Consider the following 13,693-nt stretch of genomic DNA (forward strand, 5'->3'; position numbering starts at 1 on the left):
CAATCGTCTTTCAATTACTATCACCACCAGTTTAGGCTTTTCTTTTTATTGTTAACACTATCATAAGCGGTTGACTAAAGCATTTGTTTAGTAATTTTGGACCAACTAGTCTAGTTTTGACTATTAGAATTAAATGTATTTAAAAACCAACAATTCTTAATTGAATACCAAATTGTTATATCCAAACGATAAGAACAGAAATGAAGAAGCACCATCGGTAAAATAAGACTCATACACTGTATTTTTTTCGCAAAATCAAAATGGTAAAAATTAACTGAGAGAGTACCAAAATCCAATTGATAATCAACATGATCCTTTTTTCAAACCTGAAAGAAGTAGCATCGATAGAAGCAACCAATGTTTTCTGAGAAAAGTTGCATATTATTGAAAATTTTACAAGTTATTCAATCAAGTTGCTAATATGATAAAACTGTATTAAATCGGTGGGAAAAAGCGCCCTTAAGACACAATAAACATTTTTCCCTTAACATTAGCTACGTTCCAAAAAGCAATCAAACAGAGAAAATAAGAGAGCAACCCAATTAACTTCACCTAAATGCTATCCAACCACCGTTCCTAAACACCTCAAATCCAAGTGGATTGAGTGAACATGGTTGACCGATCTGTTTGGCTGCAAGACATACTCGTGCATAATCTAACCCGTAGTAATTCGGGCTGTTATCATAATGTTTACAGAGTTAAATGTAATTAGCCAAGTCCCAGAGTGGTATCAAAGCAATATCATCCAACCAACCCCGTACAAGGCATTCCAAAGGCTTGTAGTGTTTGCCTCACGGAGTTCGCACGAAGTATTTATTCTGCAAAGCAGTAACATAAATAACGGCTCCTACACGCTTGGGTCGATCGTATCGTACAATGTATTTCATCGGGTTCTAGCACCCGTTCCGTTTTGCTTGTCGCTCGTGAGCCTTTTTGGGGGAAACCCGAAGCAAAGAGGATCGACACTGGACCACGCACACACGGTCACTCAGTCGCCCCCCCCCGGGGAGATAACACATGGGCACAATGGGAAGGATGATAAAATTAGATTCCACTCGAATGCTCCCTGCGCAAAATGGATTCCTTTTCCTTTGACCCGAAATCCTTGAGATGAAAATGCAAATAACGATCCGTGTTCCCGAAACGAACTCGACGCAGTTTGCCGTGCCAACGCACACGGCGTCGGTGTGTTCTTCCGTTCGTGCTATGCGACAGAGCGATACGTGACTTCCCAAGGACGAAGCTGATGCGAAAGCAAATTTGATCAAACACAAAACGGATAGGAAAGATTCATTCCCTGACCAATCGAGTTGATCGAGTGGACGGGGATATCGAATCTTTGATTATTTTTTGTTGGTTCTTTTTCAAAATTTTCCCGTTCCTACAAATGCTACTCGTCAAGCTTCAAATTTCACGGTACGCATTCGATGAAGTCGTATTTCATCCGTTTTCCAAGAATTTTCAAAACCGTTTCCGGAAGGAAATCAGATGCATCAGGAAAATATTGGATTTATTAAACGAAATGGGGAAGTGATTGAAAGTGGAGTGACAGATTTAGCTTTCTTTCGAGATGAAAGCAATTTTTAGCATAGATCTCTTCAATGGATGATTATTTAACCTTATCTGGTTTCCTAAAAAAAATTTTTGTCCTAAGAAAAATTCAACAGTTTTCATTGAAGTTTAAGCTTTTTTGACTTGTTAGCGGTTCGCGAAGAAGAAACTAGATAATATGGATGAAGTTTAAAAATAAACAGGATTAAAATAATCAAACCATGTATAAAGAAAATGCTTCAATAAAAAAGCAAAACTAAATTTTCATATGTTTCTTATACGACATTGAATAGAAAACTTGATGCCCAGTCATCGAAAGCTGACTTAATCGAAAAAATCCGGAATCTAATTTAAACTGTCTTTTCTCAAAGTCCCACCAAGTGACCGAAGAACTTTACCAATCACACTGATCGACTGATGATTTGTTTAATTGTATGTAAATTCACCGAAAAAAGAGCACAAGTACGCAAAAAAGCTTTCAATCAACATACGAATCGGAGGGATCTCCGGAGTTGAAGAGTGCCTAAGAAGTTCAATCAAAAAGTTATTCCATTGCTACCATTAAATTGAATTAAAACTTTGACGGTGTTCGTCATGCCATCAGTTTGCAGCACGCATCTTTCGTGTCTCACTTTTGCACTCGGGTCACACAAGTCTTCGTCGATGACAAACCGAAGTCTTGACGACGGTGGAGTTTATCTGATTCACTAGACCGAATTGAACGCTTCGGTACGTCAACCAACTGCATGCAAAATTACTTGACGTGCACGTTCGGAGACTCTGAGTGACGCATAAAATATGACTTACTTAATTAAAACCGTCTTAATGGGTAGTAATTTTGGCATTTCCATTCCTCATTCGGGGGCGATTGAGAATGAGTTTACGAAATAAATTCACTGGAAGAAATCTTTATACTTAACGAGATTAATGGTAGGTTTAGCACTTTTCATTTCAAAATTTTTGATGATCTTATTGAAGTTTTGAAAAGTGAGAATACAGATTTATTCTAATAAAAAAGCGGCTCTTGGTCAAGATGCCTAGCTTCATCGAACAAACAATTTGTTGCGTTAGAATTGACTGATTAGGACATAATTACAAACCGAATGGGATTAGCTGCGAATCGCCAGATCCCATCATCCAAAACCACCATAAGTCTTAGGGGACGAAACATCAAGCGCGACCCAAACTGATGGCGGTTCATCGGAAGACCAAAATGGCGCCGGTGTGCGTAAAACCAAAAAGCGAAAACCAAAAACCCAAACCCGCCCCGGGACGAGCCCCATCAAGATGTTACGGGGGCGAATATTTAATTTGAGCAAACACTTTACCCGACGTGGCTGCGCTTTTCTTTGCGCCGTATTAAAGGCCACATCCTTGGAGGAGGGAAAAAGAAAATCTGAGCTTAAGGACAAACTGACCGATATATGTGGGTGTGTGTGTGTATGTGTCTGGGTATTTTTGTTGTTCACCCAAAATAATTTTCCCCATACAAAATTCATCAGAGCCTTGTCCGGGCCGGCAGTTGCTGTGTTTGATCAGATTAAAAGTTTCCACTTCGAAAGCCTCCTGTACATTCATAAGACACCAAAAGCAAATGGATCGTAATGAACTTTACAAGTTTCGGTAGCATTATTTCACAATTTAGAAACCCATTGAAACAGTCATTTTCATCGTATTTAACGTGGAGGTTAATGTGGTGCTTAACACCGCAAACGAATGCGTTTCGAGTGAAACAATTACCTAATTACCATATCGAAAAACCATCTCCATCTTCTTACGCAAGCAAACAAATTAAGCCAGCGTGGGCCGAGATGGAGCTCGACATTCCCGCGAGCTCTGCTAATTACGTTGATTACAACAATTGTGACACTTTATGTTTCGTGCGCCAAGTTTCTAAAGCAACCCCATTGTGCCCTCCCGTAAAGAAGTCTAAAAGTGGTCGCTCTTCTTGAGCGGCCGAAAAACGACTCGAACGATGTGGCCGGAGCCTGTTGGTGTGCCTGGATGGTGCGCCTGTGATGATTTGGGCAGGCACAACACGGCAAAAACACCATTGACTGGCCGAACAATTTCGTGGAAGCGCAATTAAATTTTAAGACGAGCCAACGAAACAAAAAAGGGAACCCCGCGAAGATGGCTCTCGGTTGGCCGTGACTGAAAATAATAAAGCAACAAATACAACAACAAATAACGACTGGCATGGCCAACGGAGGCCCCGTGACCTCGTGTCAAGCGCCATACTTCAAAGAATTACATTTATTCATTTTGTAGCGGCCTCGTTGCTGGGAGGTTTTCCGAGTGCGAGTTTATTTGTCCTCCCTCTGTCCGCTGCTTTGAAAAATGTTTCTTCGAGCGATTGTTGCCGGTGCAGAAGACGGCACCCGGGTTGAAACTTGTTTGCCCTTTTTTTCTCGGTTCGTGGTTTTCGAGCCCTTTTCTTGCATTGTCCAGTCCTACATCCAGCAGCGGGAAGGTACACCATTAAAAACATTAACAACAACCGTTTACCGGGGACGAAATCGGGGCGAGGTGGAGATTTTGGGAGATGCCCGACAAGCGAAAAGACAAAGCGTGGCTCTTTAGAATTTTCCCTCCACATCCAAGAGGCTCAAAACATGAGCCTTTCCGTGTGTCGACGTCATGCCCAGCATTACGCTGCTGTAAGGATGTTTAGTACACAGGTTCACCGCTCGGTTCCGCTTGTCGGAAACGTCGACTTCCTTTTCGAATATTACATGGAACAACAAGCTTAAAGAAGACGAAACGGGACCGACAGCAGAAAAATATTGAAGCATACGCACCAGCAGCGGTATTTTTTGCAGCGCGCGACCGCCATCTTATGCGCCCACTTGTCTTGCCCACCCACTATCTCGCGCCCCGCGTCTACGAAAACATTTGTCACGAGGATAAGCATCTTTTGCTTCATTTAAGTGCACCATCCTTTAGCGGAGAGCATTGTACAATGTATCATTTGTTTTCGTCCTGTTTATAAATAACCATGGTCCTTAGGCACCGACGCATTGCGAGCGGCCCGCCGAAGGATTACGTCGTTGTGGACCGTTTCGATTCACACAGTCCCGGCTGTGTGCGTGCGCGTCGTTTGTGTGTAAATTTTCATTTGTCAATCCGAATCCAACGTGTACCTACCGGGCGCTCGAGACGAGCCCCCGGCACACAAGTTGCACCCGGCGAGCATGCTTTATACTGCTTACATTAAGGAAATCTGCGTCGCTCGGGCAGTGCGCTGCCCACTTTAGGTCAAGAGGAATAAAATATTCAAACGTGTCGGTTTGCAGGCTACTTGAATGGGGAGTACAGTCAACGTGGGGGTAACATTAGGGAAGTTTGTTTTAAAGACGGGTAGACATTTATCTTGCACAGTCGGGTATACAGAAGAGTATAGTACGTTTCGTATGGAAGATAACATCTCAAAAAAGTGATTTTTTATATACTATTTCGTTTACTGTTTTGATGAACTTGCTAATAAGGATTGCAGTAAATTTTGTTTAGTTGAAATTCTTGTCGTATGCGAATTCCGTAGATCTCGCAAATTTGCGAATTTTGTATTCCAAACTGTTTTCCTATGTACATTTTTAGTTAGTTAATTTAATAATCTTCCCGTTCTGATAATATCTTCAGACCAAGAAAGACTTTAAATTAATTAACACAAATACGTTGTACAACGAGTTTCAAAGATTTTTTATCTAAATTTATGCACAAACTATAGATATAGGCAACAACATAGGGTTCTTTCCAATTTAAAATTCATGGTTTAAAAGAAGATTATACTTCAACGATATAACTACAAAACTTGCAAATGATCTATCATGTTTACGTGCAAATTAATCTAAAATTTAAATAAATAACCAGGAAGTAGAAAACGTGACAATTTCGACAATCGGTCAGCAACTACTTTGACTTCAAAAAAGAATCATTAAACCTGACCTGGGCACTGATTATAACATCAAGACATCGTTAATCTTCGATACCGAGTTGATTAACTCTGATGGGGTAGTTTTTAATTGCATCAGCAAGCTATTTTGTTGATGACCGGTTTGTTTTTTTTTTTACATTTTTTTGTGTTTTATGCAGATAACTTACACACAACCAAAACAAACGGGCCTTTGGTCTGACAATTTTATAATGGCTTTTAAAGATACTCGATCGATGTTATGGAATATCTTGAAAACTGTTCATTCCTACACATTTAACGACCATACAGTATACTTTATGTTTCAACAGTCAAAAAAACGGTGGCCGACCGGTTGTTCTATTGGTCCAACATTGTTACGTTTACTTTTTTTTATTATAGATACTTTGACCTTCTTGGCCATCCTTCTCCAAATGTTACGTTTACTAATCTCTAGTTTTTATTTCTGATAGCTAATTCAAAAGCTTTTCCATTCCAACCTGCCGGATTGGTTTGGACATTTTTTACGCAAACATGAGAAATTTTGTCCTTAAATTTATTACAAAAAATTATCATGCACCCTGTATAACCCTCGATATATTAATCTAGCGAAATTACATTAAAACTTTAAAAATAGATTCCTAACGAAAAACTACTAATATTAAAAATCTTATATGATTTATAAAAATTACGCCAGGTTGTTTTGAATTTATGTTCAATTAGTATTATTTTTCAACCACTCAAAACTTAGATGATTGCAAAGATAGACAAAGCTCAAAGCTTCAATTGGTTATCTTTTATTACTTACTCTTTGTATGAGTCAATGTCAAGTATGGCGTTAAATTATATGTAAAAAAAAAATTGTATACATTTGATTTCAACTTATTGTTTCTTCTGGCGATGACAAGCACGTATCAAATAACCTTAAAAGCAAAGCTATCGAAATTCATATCAACTTGTTTCTTGCAAACTCGTAGCTTTGGGGCATTTTGTACCATTAACCACCTACTTCGGACCATTTACCTCGGCACACGTTACTATGCTGATGTTGCAGAAATAAACGATACGCACCTTCTTCGAAACATAGCCGTGCTTGTTTTATTTTTTTCTGCCGATTTGTGCTCGGTACGTGGCCTCGGACAACTGACAACAGCAGCAGACAGTCAAATAGTCCACACGCTGCCCTGCGGCATGCACGTATGCACATCCAAGCTTCAGCCCACCTCAACCACATGTAATACGGTACGAAGGCTTCGGGCCAGACAGTCAGCGACCCTTAAGTTTCGTCCGGACTGTCAGTTGTGGGTTGCTGCGAGGTACAAACAACCGACCTAAATGTTACAGTGTGCTGCCCGGGGCTCAAGCTGACATTTCCCTGCTAGAAGCAGAGGCTTTAAATAAACACAGAGAATGCCGGTTGAAGGGAAAAGGTAGTGAACCATCAGAACTCTCCCGTATTTTTCAAAAGAATAACAAATCTATTATTCTTGCGGTTTTTTCCTCTGAACGTGAATGACGTATTTAAATTGATAAACTTAATATTCTCTAATTCAATAATCTTTTATAGAATAGATTATCTTTTTACAAATTACACAAATGATAGAAACTAAATTTTGATTCTACAAATCATCAATACATACATTTTTAAATTTTGTCATGAAAAAGAAGTGATGCAAAAGAGAAAAAAATGTCGAATAAAATGTTATGTTAAATGATGGAAATTGAATTTTGCTTTCAACATTCATAACATTATCGATGAGATGCAGTCGGTTTTTTCCACATTCGAATATGCTGAGCCCAATAAGGCTGAACCTTGCACATGACAGCTAAGTCTTTTCCAACGATTTAGTCAACCAATCCAATTTGTACGGATAACGAGTGATTATTGGGTCTAGATTTACTCAGAACCGTATAATAAACAGTCTACCTTGTATTATAATTGCATTAATGAGCATTTTCACTTGGGCTCGTCTACACCATTTTTGGTGCCTACACCACTCTCGTATTATGTTTAGTTCATTGAATATTGAAATAGTTTAACTGTTTTTCGTGACATTAGTACGTGCACATATTTTTTATAGTTCTCAATTTTGAGACATTTTTATTGATTACACTTTGAGCAGTTTGCCCAGTTTGCACATAATAAGAAGTTGAGATGAGTTGACATCATTCAGAGTTGTTAGAAATAGCTGCGTCTCAGTCAGGAATGTGCACGAGCCAATGCACTGAACTTTGCCGACCCCGATTTGTGATTATCATGGGGCAAAACGTTTCATCGAATAGTTAAAGCAGAATCTGGCCCGAACGCGATTAGAATAAAGCGTTGGTGACGAATCGGACAGCAGAACAACGTTTTAGTTCCAAGTAATCAGTCAAGATGATGAGTCGCAAGCGTTTAGTCTCGTATGTTAAAGACAAAATAAGCATTTTTATAGGTACAGTTGAGTTAGTTTTTTACATATGATTCCCAAACAGTTTGATAATTTCTGCTAAAGTTTCTTGAATTCAAAATGTACTACGTCGAAAACGTCAGTTGGTTATAATTTTAGTGACTATTGCTGAGATGTTCAAAATTTATTGTCCTACAAAAAGCCAATCAACGTTCCACCTACCCATAGATTGTATTAATGTGGTTCCATATTGTTTACGTCTACATATCTAGACTGTGAGCTGGAGGAGATCGTGTCCCCGCCGAAGTACCGACCGGAGTCGATAGCGGCCCTGTGCGAGGCGACACGCTTCACCGAGGCGGAAATCAAGCGGATCTACCGGGGCTTCAAGGCAGAATGTCCGGCCGGCATCATCCGGGAGGAAACGTTCAAATTCATCTACTCACAGTTTTTCCCTCAAGGAGGTAAGTAGGATCGTTTTAAGCCGAAGGAGAGATAATAAACATTTCCGTACAACAACGCCCTTGGGGCAATGGTGCTGAACGCGGGCGGAATGAATTGCTGTCATTCATCTGCAGTTGTTTTCATGGTTTGACACTTATTTGACACAACACACTGTTTGACAGCAGCGCTCGGGTCGATTTTTGCGGGGGCTTGCGGGACAAATTTAAGCAAGAAGAAGTTCCCCAAACTCGGGGAACGTTCGTGCTCTGAACGTATCACCTCGCCCGATTTCCCGTGAGACCTCCGGGAAAGCGGTTCGAAGAATGGTACGAACCGAGCAACTTAGATGACACATAATTGACGGCTCGTTGTGTCACATTTCGGGGTGGTTTTGCTGAGGAATTGTTTCTACACTGTGGAGCTAGGGTGGGTTAGAAGCAAGGGATTGTGGAAGAGTTTTTCCGATGAAAATTCTTTCGATCTGCAAATACAATTAACTTTCTCTCGAGAGTGAGTAGGAGAATGCTGGGGTGTCTGTTTTTCTTCGATCCATTTTAACGGACCGTTCCCGAAGGCGTTTATATGATGGCAAGCGTGGGAACGGTCTCAAGTTGTTACAATATATTTAAAAAAACATTTGTGCCCCGAGCGCTGGCCTGGGTTGGAAAATAGTTGCTCGGACGATATGTTTCCCGGCCGAAGCTACTGTTTGTTTAACGGGCGAAATTGTTGATGCCGTGGGAAGACTGATAAGAATCCAGTCGAGAGTTTCATCCCATGGGATGCACTCTTGATGTGTTGTTTTGTTTTAACGGCTGTGAATAAAAAAATTAGGGATTGTCGGGCAATATGAACCCTTTAAGCGAGATTAATATTTTCATGTAACTGCTAGAAATCTTTTACTTTTATAATAGTATAGTTTGAACGATGGTTCATTGTTTATGTGTATAAACAAATGAGTTTTACCTCCCATTTTCAGCTTTTTATTCAACCAATTCTGTTAGTTTTCGTTTAGTTCCGTATTTACTTCATGCAACTGCAAATTCTTCAGAATTAAAAAGTTGCACCTCATTTAATCAGAAGCATTTAAGGAATTGCAGGTAAATTGACTTGGGATGTATGAAATATGGGAATGAAAATATAATTTAAACTGTTTCAAATAACACCAATTGTGAACAACTATCTAGTTACATTTTTGCTCCGTTTTCCGCTATAGCTATGTTCTTACGATATAACATATAGTTCGGTCAAGTAGCAATAACATTTGATAACTTTTGTTTTTACTCATCAAGACTATCTTGAGTCAATGCAAGGCAACTGAGAGATTCCATCAGGATCAACCTGGCTTACAAGGGACACAGCAAAAAATTATAAAGGATCATGGGTACAGTTCTCTTTCTCGGATTTGGGGGATTAATTGAAGTTCAGAAGATTACTTGTCCATTAAGTAAAGCATTTCGCAGACAAAATATGCGAATGCAGAGGGTATCCTACATCAATCTAAATAAAGGAGGATCTTTTTTTCTTCGAAATCAGTCAAAACGAATTGCAAATCCTCATGCAAGGTTGTATCGCAACATCGAGTAGTACTAAAACACAGATGACATGTTAAAAATTGTGTCGTTCAGCATGACAAACCCTCTTCAATCCATCTTTTCCGTCCGGGTCAAAACCACAGCAACGACGAACCTGAACCCGGCGAAGGGATGTGATTTATCCTGACATGGTCGTTGTCGTCGTTTTGGGAAGGCCCATTTTCATGCGATAAATTCTCATCCGTCTGGATGGGCACTCGATTTGACTCGATCTTGACCGTACGACATCTGTCCTGCCTCCCGGTAAGGATCGGGCAGCCGAATGGTTCCTCTTTTCTTTTATAATCCAGCAGATATTTCCTTTCGTGCCGACACGAAAAAATAGGAACGAGAAAAAACACGACCGAAGAGCTTTTTAATCAGTCCACCTCCACGATGATTTATTTGATTGGCCCGCGGTGACTGCGCCGTGACATAACAACTGCAGTTCGTTCGTTTCGGTCGCCTGCAGTTTTGCACAAAGATTGGATTTTCCTACCCGAGCTGGTCCAAAGGGAGGCACTCGCTTAAAGAAGGACATTGCCGGTAGAAGAAGGACAGTGGAAATATGTCTATGCGGTGTTTTCATGAGGGGTTTGTTTTGATGAAATAACGAAGTGTACAAGCAAAATTGTATAGAATGAAATAAAAGAGGGTGGATGGAACTGTTAAAATCTTTTGAAATTTAAATTGCATTTCAACAGTGCATTTCAGTAACCAATTTTATCCCAAAATTTCTTTTCATGTTTGAATTGAATACGTAGTCTACAATTTGTGTAAAAAACTACAAATATTTATTTGGATAGAATTATATTTCAGAAGAAGAAAAGAATGGTTTTTTTTAAATCTGTTACTCCGTTAGATTTTTTTTCGTAAATACTGATATTTGTCAAACGTGTACCACACTGACGTTAAACATATTTTATTACTAAACGCTTCTTCGAACACAGTCAGTCGATGACATAAAAATATGCGACCCACTGTAGAGCATTTCGAAACAAAGTTACATCGCTCGGGAAACGAGCCTTAACGGAAGGCACGCGCATTGCACAGAACACCGATGGGCGACTTGCAGTGAAACAGTCAATTTACATGAAAATCAACATCAACATTACAAACGGCCCCAGAAGGCACAGAAACGGATGGAATTGGGCCACCTCTACCATCACCGGCGAACGCTGCCATCCTTGCGGTGCCTTTTGCCGGTGAAATTTCCGCGTGCAAGTTTCTTTCGATTTCACATCAAACCTGTCCTTCCCCCCTCCTCGTTGGTCCAGCGCTCGTTATTTTGCCACAATTTTTCGAACCGAAAATGTGCCTACCCCTCCACGCCTTCCCACCTCCCCATGCTGTGACAAGTTGTTAGACGAAAACGCCGAGCTCATATAGCTGCATCGGCACGGGCCAGGGATGCTTTGCAGAAAAGTTTTGCCATTCACAGCAATTCGGTGACGAAGCAGTTTAGAGCGGCCCGTTTTGAGAAAGTTTTACTTGTACTTGCGCCAGTTGCGAATAATTTGCTCGTGAGAAATCGATATGAAGTACCTCGATGAAATTGGGGTCTTGTTTAACACCCATCTTAGTTAAAAAGCTTGTTGTTGTAATCGATTACATTTTGTTGCATTTCACGGCAGGAACTGGGTCAAACAAAATTGGTCTCAAGTGGTCGTGAAAGTTTAAACCGTATGTTTATCAAGCAAATTTGGTGCGGATCGAAAAAATTATAACTAGGGTAAGTGCACCCATAGTGGAGCTAGTACCAATAGTGGTTGTAGTGGAATAAAATCCTAGCTCTACGCCGATATATATACAATGGAGTTATTTGTTCTTCTATGAAATGTTCTTTGATCTTCTGCGGAGTGTTAAAAAGATGAACCATCTCATTCCGTAATATATAAGCTCCAAAATTCATATTTTCTAAACAGGTTGTTCCAACATGCTGCATTCCTTAAGAATCTATAACGGATATCATGATTTTCTTGAGGCTAGAAATCACTACAAAATCATTAAACCCATATGATTTTGCTACTTACATACTCCAATATAATTGATTTATACGAACTTAGTGCATTTTAGCATAACTTTATTATATTTTTATAGTTTTTACTATAGTGCCACTATAGGCACAAAAACCCAAGTTGTTCCTATGGTAGCCATAGATTTTTTCACAAGTATATTTTAGTTTTATTCCGGTTTTGGCCAATATAATCAGGTAAATTTAGTGATTTTATTCTGTTTCTACAAAATAAACAAAGCGGAACTGGAAAGAAGGCTCAGCAGGAGAAGCAGAGGAAACAAAAAAGAAAGTGGGCGAAGGATGCGCTATAAAGCATGTACTACAGTTTTAGCTGTAATATTCAGAACATTTTTTAAGAATTAAAATTGGACATATTTCGGTAAAACAATACAGTCTTTTCAATGACAACGCATTGGTCAGGGAGTATTTTACGGTTCTGTTTGAAATATGCTTAAAAAATCAGTAATAGTCAAAATATATTCAAGTTTTTCGTACTACAACCACTATAGGAACACGATACCACAACTATAGGAACCATACCACCATAATAGGAGCAACCGACTAGGAAGAAAAATACGCTTTATTTCGTGTATTTTGTATGGTTTACGGTTAAAATTGATGTTTTTCAGAAGAAAAGTCATGTTTCGATCATAATTGATTCAAATATGTAGAATATTGTGTTCTTAACACTCATAAATTACACCTATTTGGTATTTACAGTACTAAGTGCACCACTATTGGTACAGTTACCCTAATTAACTCTTACTGGTGGTACGATATTAGAAAAATGTAATTTAAAAACTTCAAACATAAAGTGAAAAGACAAAGGAAGATACAAAAGCTATCAGTTCAAAAATGTTAAGCTCATGCAACTTCTAAAAATCATACATGTATAAATACAAACAAAAAAAATGAAAATTTATCAGTGATCTCTTAAAAAAACCTCACTAGTACACTAAATACAAGAATGGAATGGCGAATGGGGAAAGCAGTAACAGAACAATACGATGTTTTTTTCGTGTCACCGCTCGAGAACGAAGAACGTGGAAATGCCACAGGAAATTCAGTATCCACGCAGAACCGTATTAACTGAATAATAAATGCATGCGAATGTTATCGTTTGTGATCATAATTTTTCATGAAAATGCATTCTTTTCTCTTGTACAAGAAATACGGGGCTTAACAATGGGATTTAAATAAGAGACGATCGCAAAGAGTTATTCATGCTACTGCTTCATAAAATGAAACGAAGGAAATGTGGCACCCTTCAAATAAATATAACAGCAATTAATTTCGGACTAATTTTATGTATTTCCGTTTTGTTATGTATGAAATGAAAGTGCGAATAAATGAGAACTATCAATCATTTTTCAATTTTTTCAATCAACGTATTTTAAAACCTTGTTTGGAAATTACGAAGTAAAATAGTACAAACCCATTGTTACACACTATTGAAAGAGGTATAAAAACAATACAGGCAATACACACTATTGAAAGAGGTATAAAAACATTCGTATAAAAACAATCGCCCCACCATCGTACATGTTGTAATAGACTCGTTTTTAACGCAGCTCATAAAGTATGTTCTTATTGCCCTTCTCTATAACGAAGCTCATACAGTTTCACAAATAAAAATAAAAATTAAGTACATTTGTACCAGTTTTCAGTGCACTTTACGCTCGAGGCGAAATTAAAAGTTTTTCACCCCATTGACGAGAGCACACAATTTCACTATGAAATCCATCCATTTCGGCTGTTGTTGTTGCAGTCCATTAAACATCTCCAATACGAATGCCCGAATGTTGGT

General features: G+C 39.0%; 2 protein-coding genes across 2 annotated transcripts in view; both read left to right on the top strand.

Annotated features, from left to right (window-relative positions):
* The window catches only part of LOC131272249 (lysophospholipase-like protein 1), a 186,943-nt gene that overhangs the window by 149,152 nt on the left and 24,098 nt on the right, over positions 1 to 13,693 (top strand). The window lies entirely within an intron of this gene.
* Positions 1 to 13,693, top strand: part of LOC131272248 (Kv channel-interacting protein 4-like) — a 52,483-nt gene that overhangs the window by 37,638 nt on the left and 1,152 nt on the right. Inside the window, exon 3 of the mRNA XM_058273915.1 lies at positions 8,124 to 8,315. Within this exon, the coding sequence (XP_058129898.1) occupies positions 8,124 to 8,315 (192 nt within the window). The remainder of the gene's footprint in view (positions 1 to 8,123; positions 8,316 to 13,693) is intronic.

This window comes from Anopheles coustani, chromosome 3 (assembly GCF_943734705.1).
Source record: "Anopheles coustani chromosome 3, idAnoCousDA_361_x.2, whole genome shotgun sequence".
Classification (NCBI taxonomy): domain Eukaryota; kingdom Metazoa; phylum Arthropoda; class Insecta; order Diptera; family Culicidae; genus Anopheles; species Anopheles coustani.